This window comes from Salmo trutta, chromosome 16 (assembly GCF_901001165.1).
Source record: "Salmo trutta chromosome 16, fSalTru1.1, whole genome shotgun sequence".
Lineage (NCBI taxonomy): Eukaryota > Metazoa > Chordata > Actinopteri > Salmoniformes > Salmonidae > Salmo > Salmo trutta.
This window is the reverse complement of record NC_042972.1, coordinates 59,339,239-59,351,820: the sequence shown is the minus strand read 5'-3', so window position 1 is coordinate 59,351,820 and position 12,582 is coordinate 59,339,239. Positions and strand designations below refer to the sequence as shown.

Below are 12,582 nucleotides of genomic sequence, written 5' to 3'. Positions count from 1 at the left end.
TAGGGGGAGGTAAAGAGAGAAAGAGACGGAGGAAGAGAAGCAGAGAGGGTGATGAACGATGGTAGCATCTGTGTGACAGGCCCTGAGCTGCCATGTTGGCTCTGTATAGATCCTTTTACAGACCCTTTTGCTAATAACAGACTGACAGCCAGCCCTGAGCGCAGCACACACAGATATGACAATTATTTCTCTCAATGATAGATGTCGTTTCAGTGGTTGGTTTAGTGTTTCGCTAATAGCTTTTCTCCACACGAAGTCTGGGACGTCGAGCCATCCACCTAGATATAGGGCTAGGTTTTCCTAACTTCATGTGAAATCCGAGTTTAAAGTTGATGGAGAGAAATAGCTTTATTCAATCAAATGCTATAATGGTGCTATAAGAACATACAGTAGGACTACTGGTAAAATGCACATGAGGGGGTACTTACGGGGTATGGTAACCAAAAAAGGTTGAGACCCACAACTGATCTTGTGGATGCCATTTGGAGCACAAATGCCCTTACTGCTTTAGGGGTCAGCAGTTTTTAAGTGTACACATTACTATGACTGAAATGTCTGTATTTCTGAACCCTTTCCCCATTCCCATTCTTCTCTAGTGCCATCTTTTTATATTTCAGCCCCAAGTGGAACGTGACAAGAGTAATGGACATCACTGTGTTGGGACAATATAATTGAACAACTATGTCTGTCTCTGTCTTCTCAGGAAACCAAAATCAACTGTGTGAGACTGGCTACTAAAGGTATGAGAACTCTTCTTATATTTTCCATGCGTAGGAAGTAAATTACTTGATGCAATGAAATCAGAGATATACATGTTTAACAACGACTTGGCCCAATGAATGCTAATTGTTTTGAGAGTGGTATACGTACACCTGCATAGAGGTAGACTTTCCCTATTTTAAAGGCATACGTGACCACAAGCCCCACAATCTTTTCAGTGTTGAACCTGCATGGTTTTGGTCTATACAGTCCACGATTCTGTGCAGCTTTTCCTTTACTCTTCATTCCAATTATTATTATTTTTTCTCCGAACCATCTTTATAAAAGAACACATTAAGGATCAGTAGTATCGTAGGACAACCTCCATTAATGTGATGGATGGTGACAAAAACTAAAAATGGTTCACCCATTTCATACTATTTAATTATTCTGTTTGATTTCCTCCCATTTTCTTTTTAAGTTGCTGCTTATCTTTTTAGACATACATACATTTGTGCATTGACGATAATCTTCTTATTTAGTTGTTCATTTTCCTGTTTTCTTTTGTCTGTGTCAAACATTTATCCTCATCAGTGGGCTCTTTCCTTTTCTTTTCTCTTACCATCCTTCTGTTATGAATTGAGCTCTTTACAGTGATTGGAGTCTATACTTGTAGACACACTGATTGTGTGTCTGCTTTGGAAAATACATGCATTTTAAACCTTGTGACCCTTCATCTGTTCAAGTACAAATGCACGGCTTGATTATTTCAATATGAATGGATTTTATAGTTTTATACTGTATAGAATCGAATAATAATAATTGTTAACATGGGATTCTTGAGCTTCTTGTTCGCTAAACCAAGGAAATGTTGCTGAGATTGACGCTGTCCTAATATGGACACCATAAAAGTTGAGGTCCAATTTTGGATCGAAACTGCCACAAGGTTCAAACATATTTTGTGTTCTTTTCCATTTTTTACTCCATCTCCTTTTATCCTTCTTCCAGTCAGAATCAACGGTTAATACCAATGTTTGCATTCCAATGTCCCATTCACATGCACTGAGAATCAAACCTCTAAAATATTCCTCTGAAGTAGATTTTTAGATCCAATATGCTATTAGAAGCACTTCTACTACTTGGCCTTTTTCATTTAATGGAAGCTATCAGACGCTTGTTGAAATTAATACACTGCTCAAAAAAATAAAGGGAACACTTAAACAACACAATGTAACTCCAAGTCAATCACACTTCTGTGAAATCAAACTGTCCACTTAGGAAGCAACACTGATTGACAATAAATTTCACATGCTGTTGTGCAAATGGAATAGACAACAGGTGGAAATTATAGGCAATTAGCAAGACACCCCCAATTAAGGAGTGGTTCTGCAGGTGGGGAGCACAGGCCACTTCTCAGTTCCTATGCTTCCTGGTTGATGTTTTGGTCACTTTTGAATGGTGGCGGTGCTTTCACTCTAGTGGTAGCATGAGACGGAGTCTACAACCCACGCAAGTGGCTCAGGTAGTGAAGCTCATCCAGGATGGCACATCAATGCGAGCTATAGCAAGAAGGTTTGCTGTGTCTGTCAGCGTAGTGTCCAGAGCATGGAGGCGCTACCAGGAGACAGGCCAGTACATCAGGAGACGTGGAGGAGGCCGTAGGAGGGCAACAACCCAGCAGCAGGACCGCTACCTCCGCCTTTGTGCAAGGAGGAGCAGGAGAAGCACTGCCAGAGCCCTGCAAAATGACCTCCAGCAGGCCACAAATGTGCATGTGTCTGCTCAAACGGTCAGAAACAGACTCCATGAGGGTGGTATGAGGGCCCTACGTCCACAGGTGGGGGTTGTGCTTACAGCCCAACACCGTGCAGGACGTTTGGCATTTGCCAGAGAACACCAAGATTGGCAAATTCGCCACTGGCGCCCTGTGCTCTTCACAGATGAAAGCAGGTTCACACTGAGCACGTGACAGATGTGATAGAGTCTGGAGACGCCGTGGAGAACGTTCTGCTGCCTGCAACATCCTCCAGCATGACCGGTTTGGCGGTGGGTCAGTCATGGTGTGGGGTGGCATTTCTTTGGGGAGCCGCACAGCCCTCCATGTGCTCGCCAGAGGTAGCCTGACTGCCATTAGGTACCGAGATGAGATCCTCAGACCCCTTGTGAGACCATATGCTGGTGCGGTTGGCCCTGGGTTCCTCCTAATGCAAGACAATGCTAGACCTCATGTGGCTGGAGTGTGTCAGCAGTTCCTGCAAGAGGAAGGCATTGATGCTATGGACTGGCCCGCCCGTTCCCCAGACCTGAATCCAATTGAGCACATCTGGGACATCATGTTTCGCTCCATCCACCAATGCCACGTTGCACCACAGACTGTCCAGGAGTTGGCGGATGCTTTAGTCCAGGTCTGGGAGGAGATCCCTCGGGAGACCATCCGCCACCTTATCAGGAGCATGCCCAGGCGTTGTAGGGAGGTCATAGAGGCACGTGGAGGCCACACACACTACTGAGCCTCATTTTGACTTGTTTTAATGACATTACATCAAAGTTGGATTAGCCTGTAGTGTGGTTTTCCACTTTAATTTTGAGTGTGACTCCAAATCCAGACCTACATGGGTTGATAAATTGGATTTCCATTGATTATTTTTGTGTGATTTTGTTGTCAGCACATTCAACTATGTAAAGAAAAAGTATTTAATAAGATTATTTCTTTCATTCAGATCTAGGATGTGTTGTTTAATTGTTCCCTTTATTTTTTTGAGCAGTATATATTCAACCATCTATATATACTGTATAATCATACTGCCCATAGTTTTCTTCAAGGTGTTTTAGCAATAGTACTTGATTTTTTTTCCTACTACTGTGCTAAATGTGAAATTGAAACGATGAAGGCAACTTTTTTAGAAACATTTTCTTTGTTTCTTTTTTCTCTCATGCATGCTGACCGGGAATTATAAACCTTTTTCTTAGTGGTAATAGGTAGGGGACAAAATACCACGCCGTACATACTTGTCATCCCCAGTGAAGGTGATTATTGCTCGATAGACAGATTTCTTTCTTCTGTTATTTTATATACATTACTTTGGTTGTTTCCTCCTACTTCTTCTGTTTGTATTTTTATTTTCTCTCTTTCCTCATCTTAATGTATTTGTTTGCATGTCTGGTCCACAAAAGTGTAGCTGGCTGTCATTGATTCCATTGAGACTACTGTAGCTTGGTGCCCTAAGTATGTATGGTTATCATCCCTCTTATTATTGTCATTGTTTGTTTATTTAAAAAACCCTGACATTCGTTTGACCGATAGTTGTCTTGTAGTTTTGCTCATGGACTTATTAATCTTTTAGGCTGTATTGAATATGTATCTATTTTTCCATTATACATTTGGTAGAAAAACAGATATAGACATGGCTTAAACACAAATATCTGACAAATATTTGGTTATTTGCATCTCCCACGATCTCTTTATGATTGTCATTTTTCTTTTCTTGAGGCAAGAACATTATTTTGTACTTTCTATCATCCAAGTGCCATATGCAAAAATTGTTCACTATAACTGTAAAGCAAGACCGTAAATTAAGTTATTCAGTTATCATGCCAAATATTGCAATGTCTGAACTTTATTTTCAAATATTTAGGTCTGACTTACAACAAGGAACGCATACAGTGTAATTATTGCGTTACAATTGGGATGAGTCAAGATAAGCTCTAATATGTCTCTGAGCAAAACATCCAAAAGCTTGACACATTATGTCAACCCCCTCCCTTCCTTTCCAAATTGAGTCTGCATTTACTCCCCCAAGCATCCTCCATGCAACTGTTGTGCAACCTGCCTATGCTACACCCTCACTGTTTGTCACCGGTGCGCTAACCCACTGAATGGAACATCATACCAGTTAGAGGTGGCTACTCTCCTGTCTGGCTAGATAGAGACCAATGACCTGTGGTTGTAATGTCTATATACCCCATTTCTACACATCTATGCCATATACCACAAGGAATCATGTTCTAACCTTGTTCATCCATATATTGTCTGTGAATGTCAATTACCATTTAGATCTACCATACAGATTTATACATTTAACATACAGATTGTGTATGTAGAGTTTTTGCTTCTTGTGTCATGCTGTGTTGTGAGGAAATATGAGTTGCTTGCCATGTGTGTGTGCACTTCAAAAGGATGAGGTACAATACCTCCTTCCCCACCTCTCCCCTCTCCATAACTCCAAACCTTATCACAGAGTACAGCTTGCTTGCTCTTGATTCAGAGGAAATGCTGTTTTCTCCAATGGGGCTGGTGCCCATTTATATATGTGTTGCTTTGTGGCACTGTGTTTGGTGTTGCTTTCCTTAGCATTGGAGCTTTGCCTTGGTACATGGAGATCTGACTGCATACACTGCATATAGTGTATGCAGACAGCCCAACCTGGTATCTAGTCGGTATTGTCTTATGCTAAATTTGCCCTTATACACCTCGATGAATTTCCATCTACCTTGATGTGTAGTGACAAACTGTTCAATGGCCCTGACTTAAATCGGAAAACGGTTGCTGGAAGTCACTTTCTGGTGTCAAGGGAAAAGAACATCTAGGTTAGATGAACAAGTTGACAATAAAGACAATGTGGCGAATGAACAGACAATTTTAATTGTAGAGAATACATTTTATTGACATCTATTTGGTATTTACCTTTGAGCACACCCAGTAAACAGGGTCATCCTAAGGACATTCGGCAACGTTCTCATTAGGTCCCTTTAAGGGTTTCGGCGAGACGTTATCCCAATGACATTCTAAGAATGTTCTAGGAAAATGACATTATCCTAGGGACCATAACAGTACGTTCAGCACAGGTCCCAGTTGGTTGCAGTTTAACATTATAATAAGGTATTTTGATGTCGATTAGGGAATGTTATGAAAGATTCCTATTTGGTTCTGATAAGATGTGGGACATCCAATGACCACAAGGGACGTTTCATGATGGTCAAGGGGAGGTCGCATGATGCTCCCAAGGGAAAGTTCTCGGGGGACCATTGGCTAGTTCGCTGTAAGTTACCAGGACATCATGTCAGGACCTGTTTAGGACGTTCTCAGGACTTTAATTTTACTAGTCATTAGTATTTTATTAGGATCCCTATTAGCTACTGCTAAAGCAGCAGCTACTCTTCCTGGGGTCCACACAAAACATAAAGCATGACATAATACATAACATTAATAGACAAGTACAGCACACGGACGTAACTACATACAGTTGAAGTCGGAAGATTACATACACTTAGGTCGGAGTCATTAAATCTAGTTTTTCAACCACTCCACACATTTCTTGTTAACAAACTATAGTTTTGGCATGTCGGTAAGGACATTTACTTTGTGCATGACACAAGTCATTTTTCCAAATATTGTTTATAGACAGATTATTTCACTTATAATTCACAGTAAGTTTACATACACTAAGTTGACTCTGCCTTTAAACAGCTTGGAAAATTCCAGAAAATGATGTCATGGCTTTAGAAGATTCTGATAGGCTAATTGACATAATTTGAGTCAATTGGAAGTGTTCCTGTGGATGTATTTCAAGGCCTACCTTCAAACTCAGTGCCTCTTTGCTTGACATCATGGGAAAATCAAAAGAAATCAGCCAAGACCTCTGAAAAAAAATGTAGACCTCCACAAGTCTGGTTCATCCTTGGGAGCAATTTCTAAACGCCTGACGGCACCACGTTCGTCTGTACAAACAATAGTACGCAAGTATAAACACCATGGGACCACGCAGCTGTCATACCGCTCAGGATGGAGACGCGTTCTGTCTCCTAGAGATGAACGTACTTTGGTGCGAACAGTGTAAATCAATCCCAGAACAACAGCAAAGGACCTTGTGAAGATGCTGGTGGAAACAGGTACAAATGTATCTATATCCACAGTAAAACGAGCCCTATATTGACATAAACTGAAAGGCCGCTCAGCAAGGAAGAAGCCACTGCTCCAGAACCGCCATAAAAAAGACAGACTACAGTTTGCAACTGCACATGGGGACAAAGATCGTACTTTTTGGATAAATGTCCTCTGGTCTGATGAAACATAAATAGAACTGTTTGGCCATAATGACCATCGTTATGTTTGGAGGAAAAGGGGGAGGCTTGCGAGCCGAAAAACACCATCCCCAACCGTGAAGCACAGGGGTGGCAGCATCATGTTGTGGGGGTGCTTTGCTGCAGGAGGGACTGGTAAACTAAACAAAATAGATGGCATCATGAGGCAGGACAATTATGTGGAAATATTGAAGCAACATCTCAAGACATCAGTCAGGAAGTTAAAGCTTGGTTGCAAATGGGTCTTCCAAAAGGACAATGACCCCAAGCATACTTCCAAAGTTGTTTCAAAATGGCTTAAGGAGAACAAAGTCAAGGTATTGGAGTGTCCATCACAAAGTCCTGACCTCAATCCTATAGAAAATTTGTGAGCAGAACTGAAAAAGCATGTGCGAGCAAGGCGGCCTACAAACCTGACTCAGTTACACCTGCTCTGTCAGGAGGAATGGGCCAAAATTCACCCAATTTATTGTGGGGAGCTTGTGGAAGGCTACCTGAAACGTTTGACCCAAGTTAAAGAAATGCTAATTGAGTGTATGTAAACTTCTGACCCACTGGGAATGTGATGAAAGAAATAAAATCTGAAATAAATCATTCTCTCTACTATTATTCTGACATTTCACATTCTTAACATAAAGTGGTGATCCTAGATGACCTAAGACAGGGAATTTTTACTAGGATTAAATGTCAGGATTGTGAAAAAAGTATTTGATCCCCTGCTGATTTTGTACGTTTGCCCACTTACAAAGAAATGATCAGTCTATAATTTTAATGGTAGTTTTATTTGAACAGTGAGAGACAGAATAACAACAAAAAAATCCAGAAAAACACATGTCAAAAATGTTATAAAATGATTTGCATTTTGATGAGGGAAATAAGTATTTGACCCCTCAGGTTTGCACACATCTCAGGAGGGATTTTGTCCCACTCCTCTTTGCAGATCTTCTCCAAGTCATAAAGGTTTCGAGGCTGACGTTTGGCAACTCGAACCTTGAGCTCCCTCAACATATTTTCTATGGGATTAAGGTCTGGAGACTGGCTAGGCCACTCCAGGACCTTAATGTGCTTCTTCTTGAGCCACTCCTTTGTTGCCTTGGCCGTGTGTTTTGGGTCACTGTCATGCTGGAATACCCATCCACGACCCATTTTCAATGCCCTGGCTGAGGGAAGGAGGTTCTCACCCAAATGATGCGGAGGTTCTCACCCAAATGATGCAGTGAAGTTGTCCTGTCCCCTTAGCAGAAAAACACCTCCAAAGCATAGTGTTTCCACCTCCATGTTTGACGGTGTTCTTGGGGTCATAGGCAGCATTCCTTCTCCTCCAAACACGGCGAGTTGAGTTGATGCCAAAGAGCTCCATTTTGGTCTCATCTGACCACAACACTTTCACCCAGTTGTCCTCTGAGTCATTCAGATGTTTATTGGCAAACTTCAGACGGGCATGTATATGTATTCTTGAGCAGGGGGACCTTGCGGGCGCTGCAGGATTTCAGTCCTTTACGGCGTAGTGTGTTACCAATTGCTTTCTTGGTGACTATGGTCCCAGCTGCCTTGAGATCATTGTGTTTCTTCCATTTGCAAATAATCGCACCAACTGTTGTCACCTTCTCACCAAGCTGCTTGGCGATGGTCTTGTAGCCCATTCCAGCCTTGTGTAGGTGTACAACCTTGTCCCTGACATCCTTGGAGAGCTCTTTGGTTTTGGCCATGGTGGAGAGTTTGGAATCTGATTGATTGCTTCTGTGGACAGGTGTCTTTTTTTACAGGTAACAAGCTGCGGTTAGGAGCACTCCCTTTAAGTGTGCTCCTAATCTCAGCTCGTTACCTGTATAAAAGACACCTGGGAGCCAGAAATCTTTCTGATTGAGAGGGGGTCAAATACTTATTTCCCTCATTAAAATGCAAATCAATTTATAACATTTTTGGCATGCATTTTTCACGATATTTTTGTTGTTATTCTGTCTCTCACTGTTCAAATAAACCTAACATTAAAATTATAGACTGATCCTTTCTTTATCAGTGGGCAAATGTACAAAATCAGCAGGGGATCAAATACTTTTTTCCCCCACTGTACACTGGATACCAGTTGATGTGCAGAGTACGAGGTAATTGAGGTAGATATGTACATGTAGGGGTGAAGTGACTAGGCAACTTTGTGAACGAATCAAAATTCTAATCAAATTGTATTTGTTTTGTAAACAAGTGTAGACTAACAGTGAAATGCTTACAGTACTTACAGGCACTTTCCAATAATGTAAAGAAAAATAATAAATAAACAATAATAAATTCATATGTATACATTATCAGTCCAAAGTTTAGACACACATTCTCATTCAAGGGTTTTTCTTTATTTTTACTGTTTTCTACATTGTAGAATAATAGGGAAGACATCAAAACTACGAAAAAACACATATGGAGTCATGTAGTAACAAAAAATGTGTTAAACAAATCAAAATATATTTCTTTAAAGTAGCCACACTGCCTTGATGACAGCTTTGCACACTCTTGGCATTTTCTCAACCAGCTCCCCTTGGAATGCTTGAAGGAGTTCCCACATATGCTGAGCATTTGTTGGCTGCTTTTCCATCATTGCGGTCCAACTCATCCTAAAGCATCTCAAATTGGGTTGAGGTTGGGTGATTGTGGAGGCCAGGACATCTGATGCAGCACTCCATCACTCTCCTTCTTGGTCAAATAGCCCTTACACAGCCTGGAGGTGTGTTGGGACATTGTCCTGTTGAAAACAAATTATAGTCCCACTAAGTGCAAACCAGATGGGATGGCGTATCGCTGCAGATTGCTGTGGTAGCCATATTGGTTAAGTGTGCATTGAATTCAAAATAAATCACAGACAGTGTCACCAGCAAAGCACCCCCACACCATAACACTTCTTCCTCCATGCTTTACGGTGGGAAATACACATGTGGAGATCATCCGTTAACCCACACAGCGTCTCACAAAGACACGGCAGTTGGAACCAAAAATGTCAAATTTGGAACCAGACCAAAGGACAAATATCCACCGGTCTAATGTCCATTGCTCGTGTTTCTTGGCCCAAGCAAGTCTCTTATTATTATTGGTGTCCTTTAGTAGTGGTTTCTTTGCAGCGATTTGATCATTAGCATAGCAGGTAGCCTAGTGGTTAGATCGGTGGGCCAGTAACCGAAAGGTTGCTGGATCAAATCCCTGAGCTGACAAGGTAAAAAAAAAATATTCTACCCCTGAACAAGGCATTTAACCTCTATGGGCTATGTGGGACGCAAGCGTCCCACCCCTGGTACACCCTATCAACAACAGGTGAAATATCAAGAGCGCCAAATTTGAAAACAATTAAATGTCATAATTCAAATTTCTCAAACATACAACTATCTTACACCCTTTGAAAGATAAACATCTCCTTAATCTAACCACGTTGTCCGATTTCAAAAAGGCTTTACGGCGAAAGCATAAAGTTAGATTATGTTTGGACAGTACATTGAAAATAGCTGTGTGTAATGTTTTGTCAATGCAAAGACACGCGTCACCAAAAGCAGAAAACCAGCTAAAATTATGCACTAACCTTTGACAATCTCCATCAGATGACACTCCTAGGACATTATGTTAGACAATACATGCATTTTTAGTTCTATCAAGTTCATATTTATATCCAAAAACAGCGTTTTACTATGGCGTTGATGTTGAGGAAATCTTTTCCCTCCAATACCGCCAGTCAAATCAGCACAACAAATTAAATAATTACTATTCGAAAACATTGGTAAAATATTATATTGTCATTCAAAGAATTATAGACTTACATCTCTTGAACGCAACCGGATTGCCAGATTTAAAAATAACCTTACTGGGAAATCACACTTTGCAATAATCTGAGCACTGCGCCCAGAAAAATACGCTTTGCGATACAGACTAACCGCCATGTTGGAGAGATCTAAAATCGAAAATACTATGTAAATAATCCATTACCTTTGATTCTCTTCATCAGATGTCACTTCCAGGAATCCCATGTCCATAACAAATGTAGTTTTGTTCGAAAAAGCTCATAATTTATGTCCAAAAAGCTCCGTGTTGTTAGCACATGATCTAAGCCCGCCGGACTTCTCTTCATGAAAGAGGGGAAAAAAAATATTTACCTTCGTTCAAACATGTCAAACGTTGTATAGCATAAATCATTAGTGCCTTTTTCAACCAGAACATGAATAATATTCAAGGCGGACGATTGCATTCTCTTTTAAAACGTATTGGAACAAGAGTACCCAACATGAACTCGCGCTCCAGAGTCTTGTCGGCCACCACCGTTCCAAGGCTCTTGTTCGTTCAGTTCTCACAGTAGAAGACTCAAACAACTTTGTAAAGACTGGTGACATCTAGTGGAAGCCATAGGAAGTGCTCAACGATTAATAAGCCCCTGTGTGTTTCAATGGCATAGGCTTAAAGGTAATTCAACACATCAGGTATCCACTTCCTGTCAGAATTTGTCTCAGGGTTTTGACTACCATATGAGTTCTGTTATACTTACAGACACCATTCAAACAGTTTTAGAAAATTCAGAGTGTTTTCTATCCAAACCTGAACAATAATATGCATATTCTAGCTTCTGAGTTGGTGTAGGAGGCAGTTAAAAATGGACACATATTTTTTTCAAAATTCTCAATACTGCCCCCTATCCCCAAGAGGTTTTAACACTGTTTGCTGGTAGGCCGTCATTGTAAATAAGAATTTTTGTTCTTAACTGACTTGCTTTGTTAAATACAGGTTAAATAAATAAAAAATGAAGGCCTGATTCACAGTCTCCGCTAAACAGGAGATGTGTTTGTCACTTAAACTCTGTATAATTTATTTGGGCTGCAATTTTTGTGGCTGGTAACTGTAATGAACTTATCCTCTGCAGCAGAGGTAACTCTGGGTCTTCCATTCCTGTGGCGGACCTCATGAGCCAGTTTCATCATAGTGCTTGATGGGTTTTAGTTCTTGAAATGTTTCATATTGACTGGCCTTCATGTCTTAAAGTAATGATGGAATATTGTTTCTCTGCTTATTTGAACTATTCTTGCCATAATAGGGACTTCTTTTTTTAAACAAATCTTTTGTATACCTTGTCACAACACTGATTGGCTCAAACGCATTAAGAAATTACACAAATTAACTTTTAAGAAGGCACACCTATTAATTGAAACGCATTCCAGGTGATTACCTCATGGAGCTGGTTCAGAGAATACCAAGAGTGTGCAAAGCTGTCATCAGGGCAAAGAGTGGCTATTTGAAGAATCTCAAATATAACATTTTTTTTATTTGTTTAACACTTTTTTTCATAGTTTTGATGTCTTCACCATAATTCTACAATGTAGAAAATAGTAAAAATAAAGATAAACCCTTGAATGAGTGGGTGTTCTAAAACTTTTGACCGGTACTGGGTGTGTATATGTGTATATATATATATATATATATATATATATATACACACACAAAATGTGAATCACATTTCTATTTGGCGTACCCCCGACGGCATACCCAGTTTGGGAATACCTGTTCTAGAAGGACAACCATCTTTGCAGCACTCCACCAATCAGGCCTTTATGGTAGAGTGGTTGCAGCATCATGCTGTGGGGATGCTTTTCAGCGGCGGGGACTGGGAGACTAGTGAGGATCGGGGGAAAGAGGAACAGAGCAAAGTACAGAGAGAACCTTGATGAAAACCTGCTCCAGAATGCTCAGAACCTCAGACTGGGGAAAAGGTTCATCTTCAAACTGGACAACAACCCTAAGCACACAAAACAATGCAGGAGTGGCTTCGTGACAAGTCTCTGA

The 12,582-nt window shown here is 40.7% G+C and overlaps 1 protein-coding gene across 9 annotated transcripts in view; it reads left to right on the top strand.

Moving 5' to 3' along the window:
• LOC115151117 (receptor-type tyrosine-protein phosphatase T) overlaps positions 1–12,582 on the top strand; it is a 587,678-nt gene that overhangs the window by 367,575 nt on the left and 207,521 nt on the right. For all 9 annotated transcript variants that reach the window (XM_029695125.1, XM_029695122.1, XM_029695121.1 and 6 more), the window contains exon 13: positions 704–740. In XM_029695125.1, the coding sequence (XP_029550985.1) occupies positions 704–740 (37 nt within the window). The remainder of the gene's footprint in view (positions 1–703; positions 741–12,582) is intronic.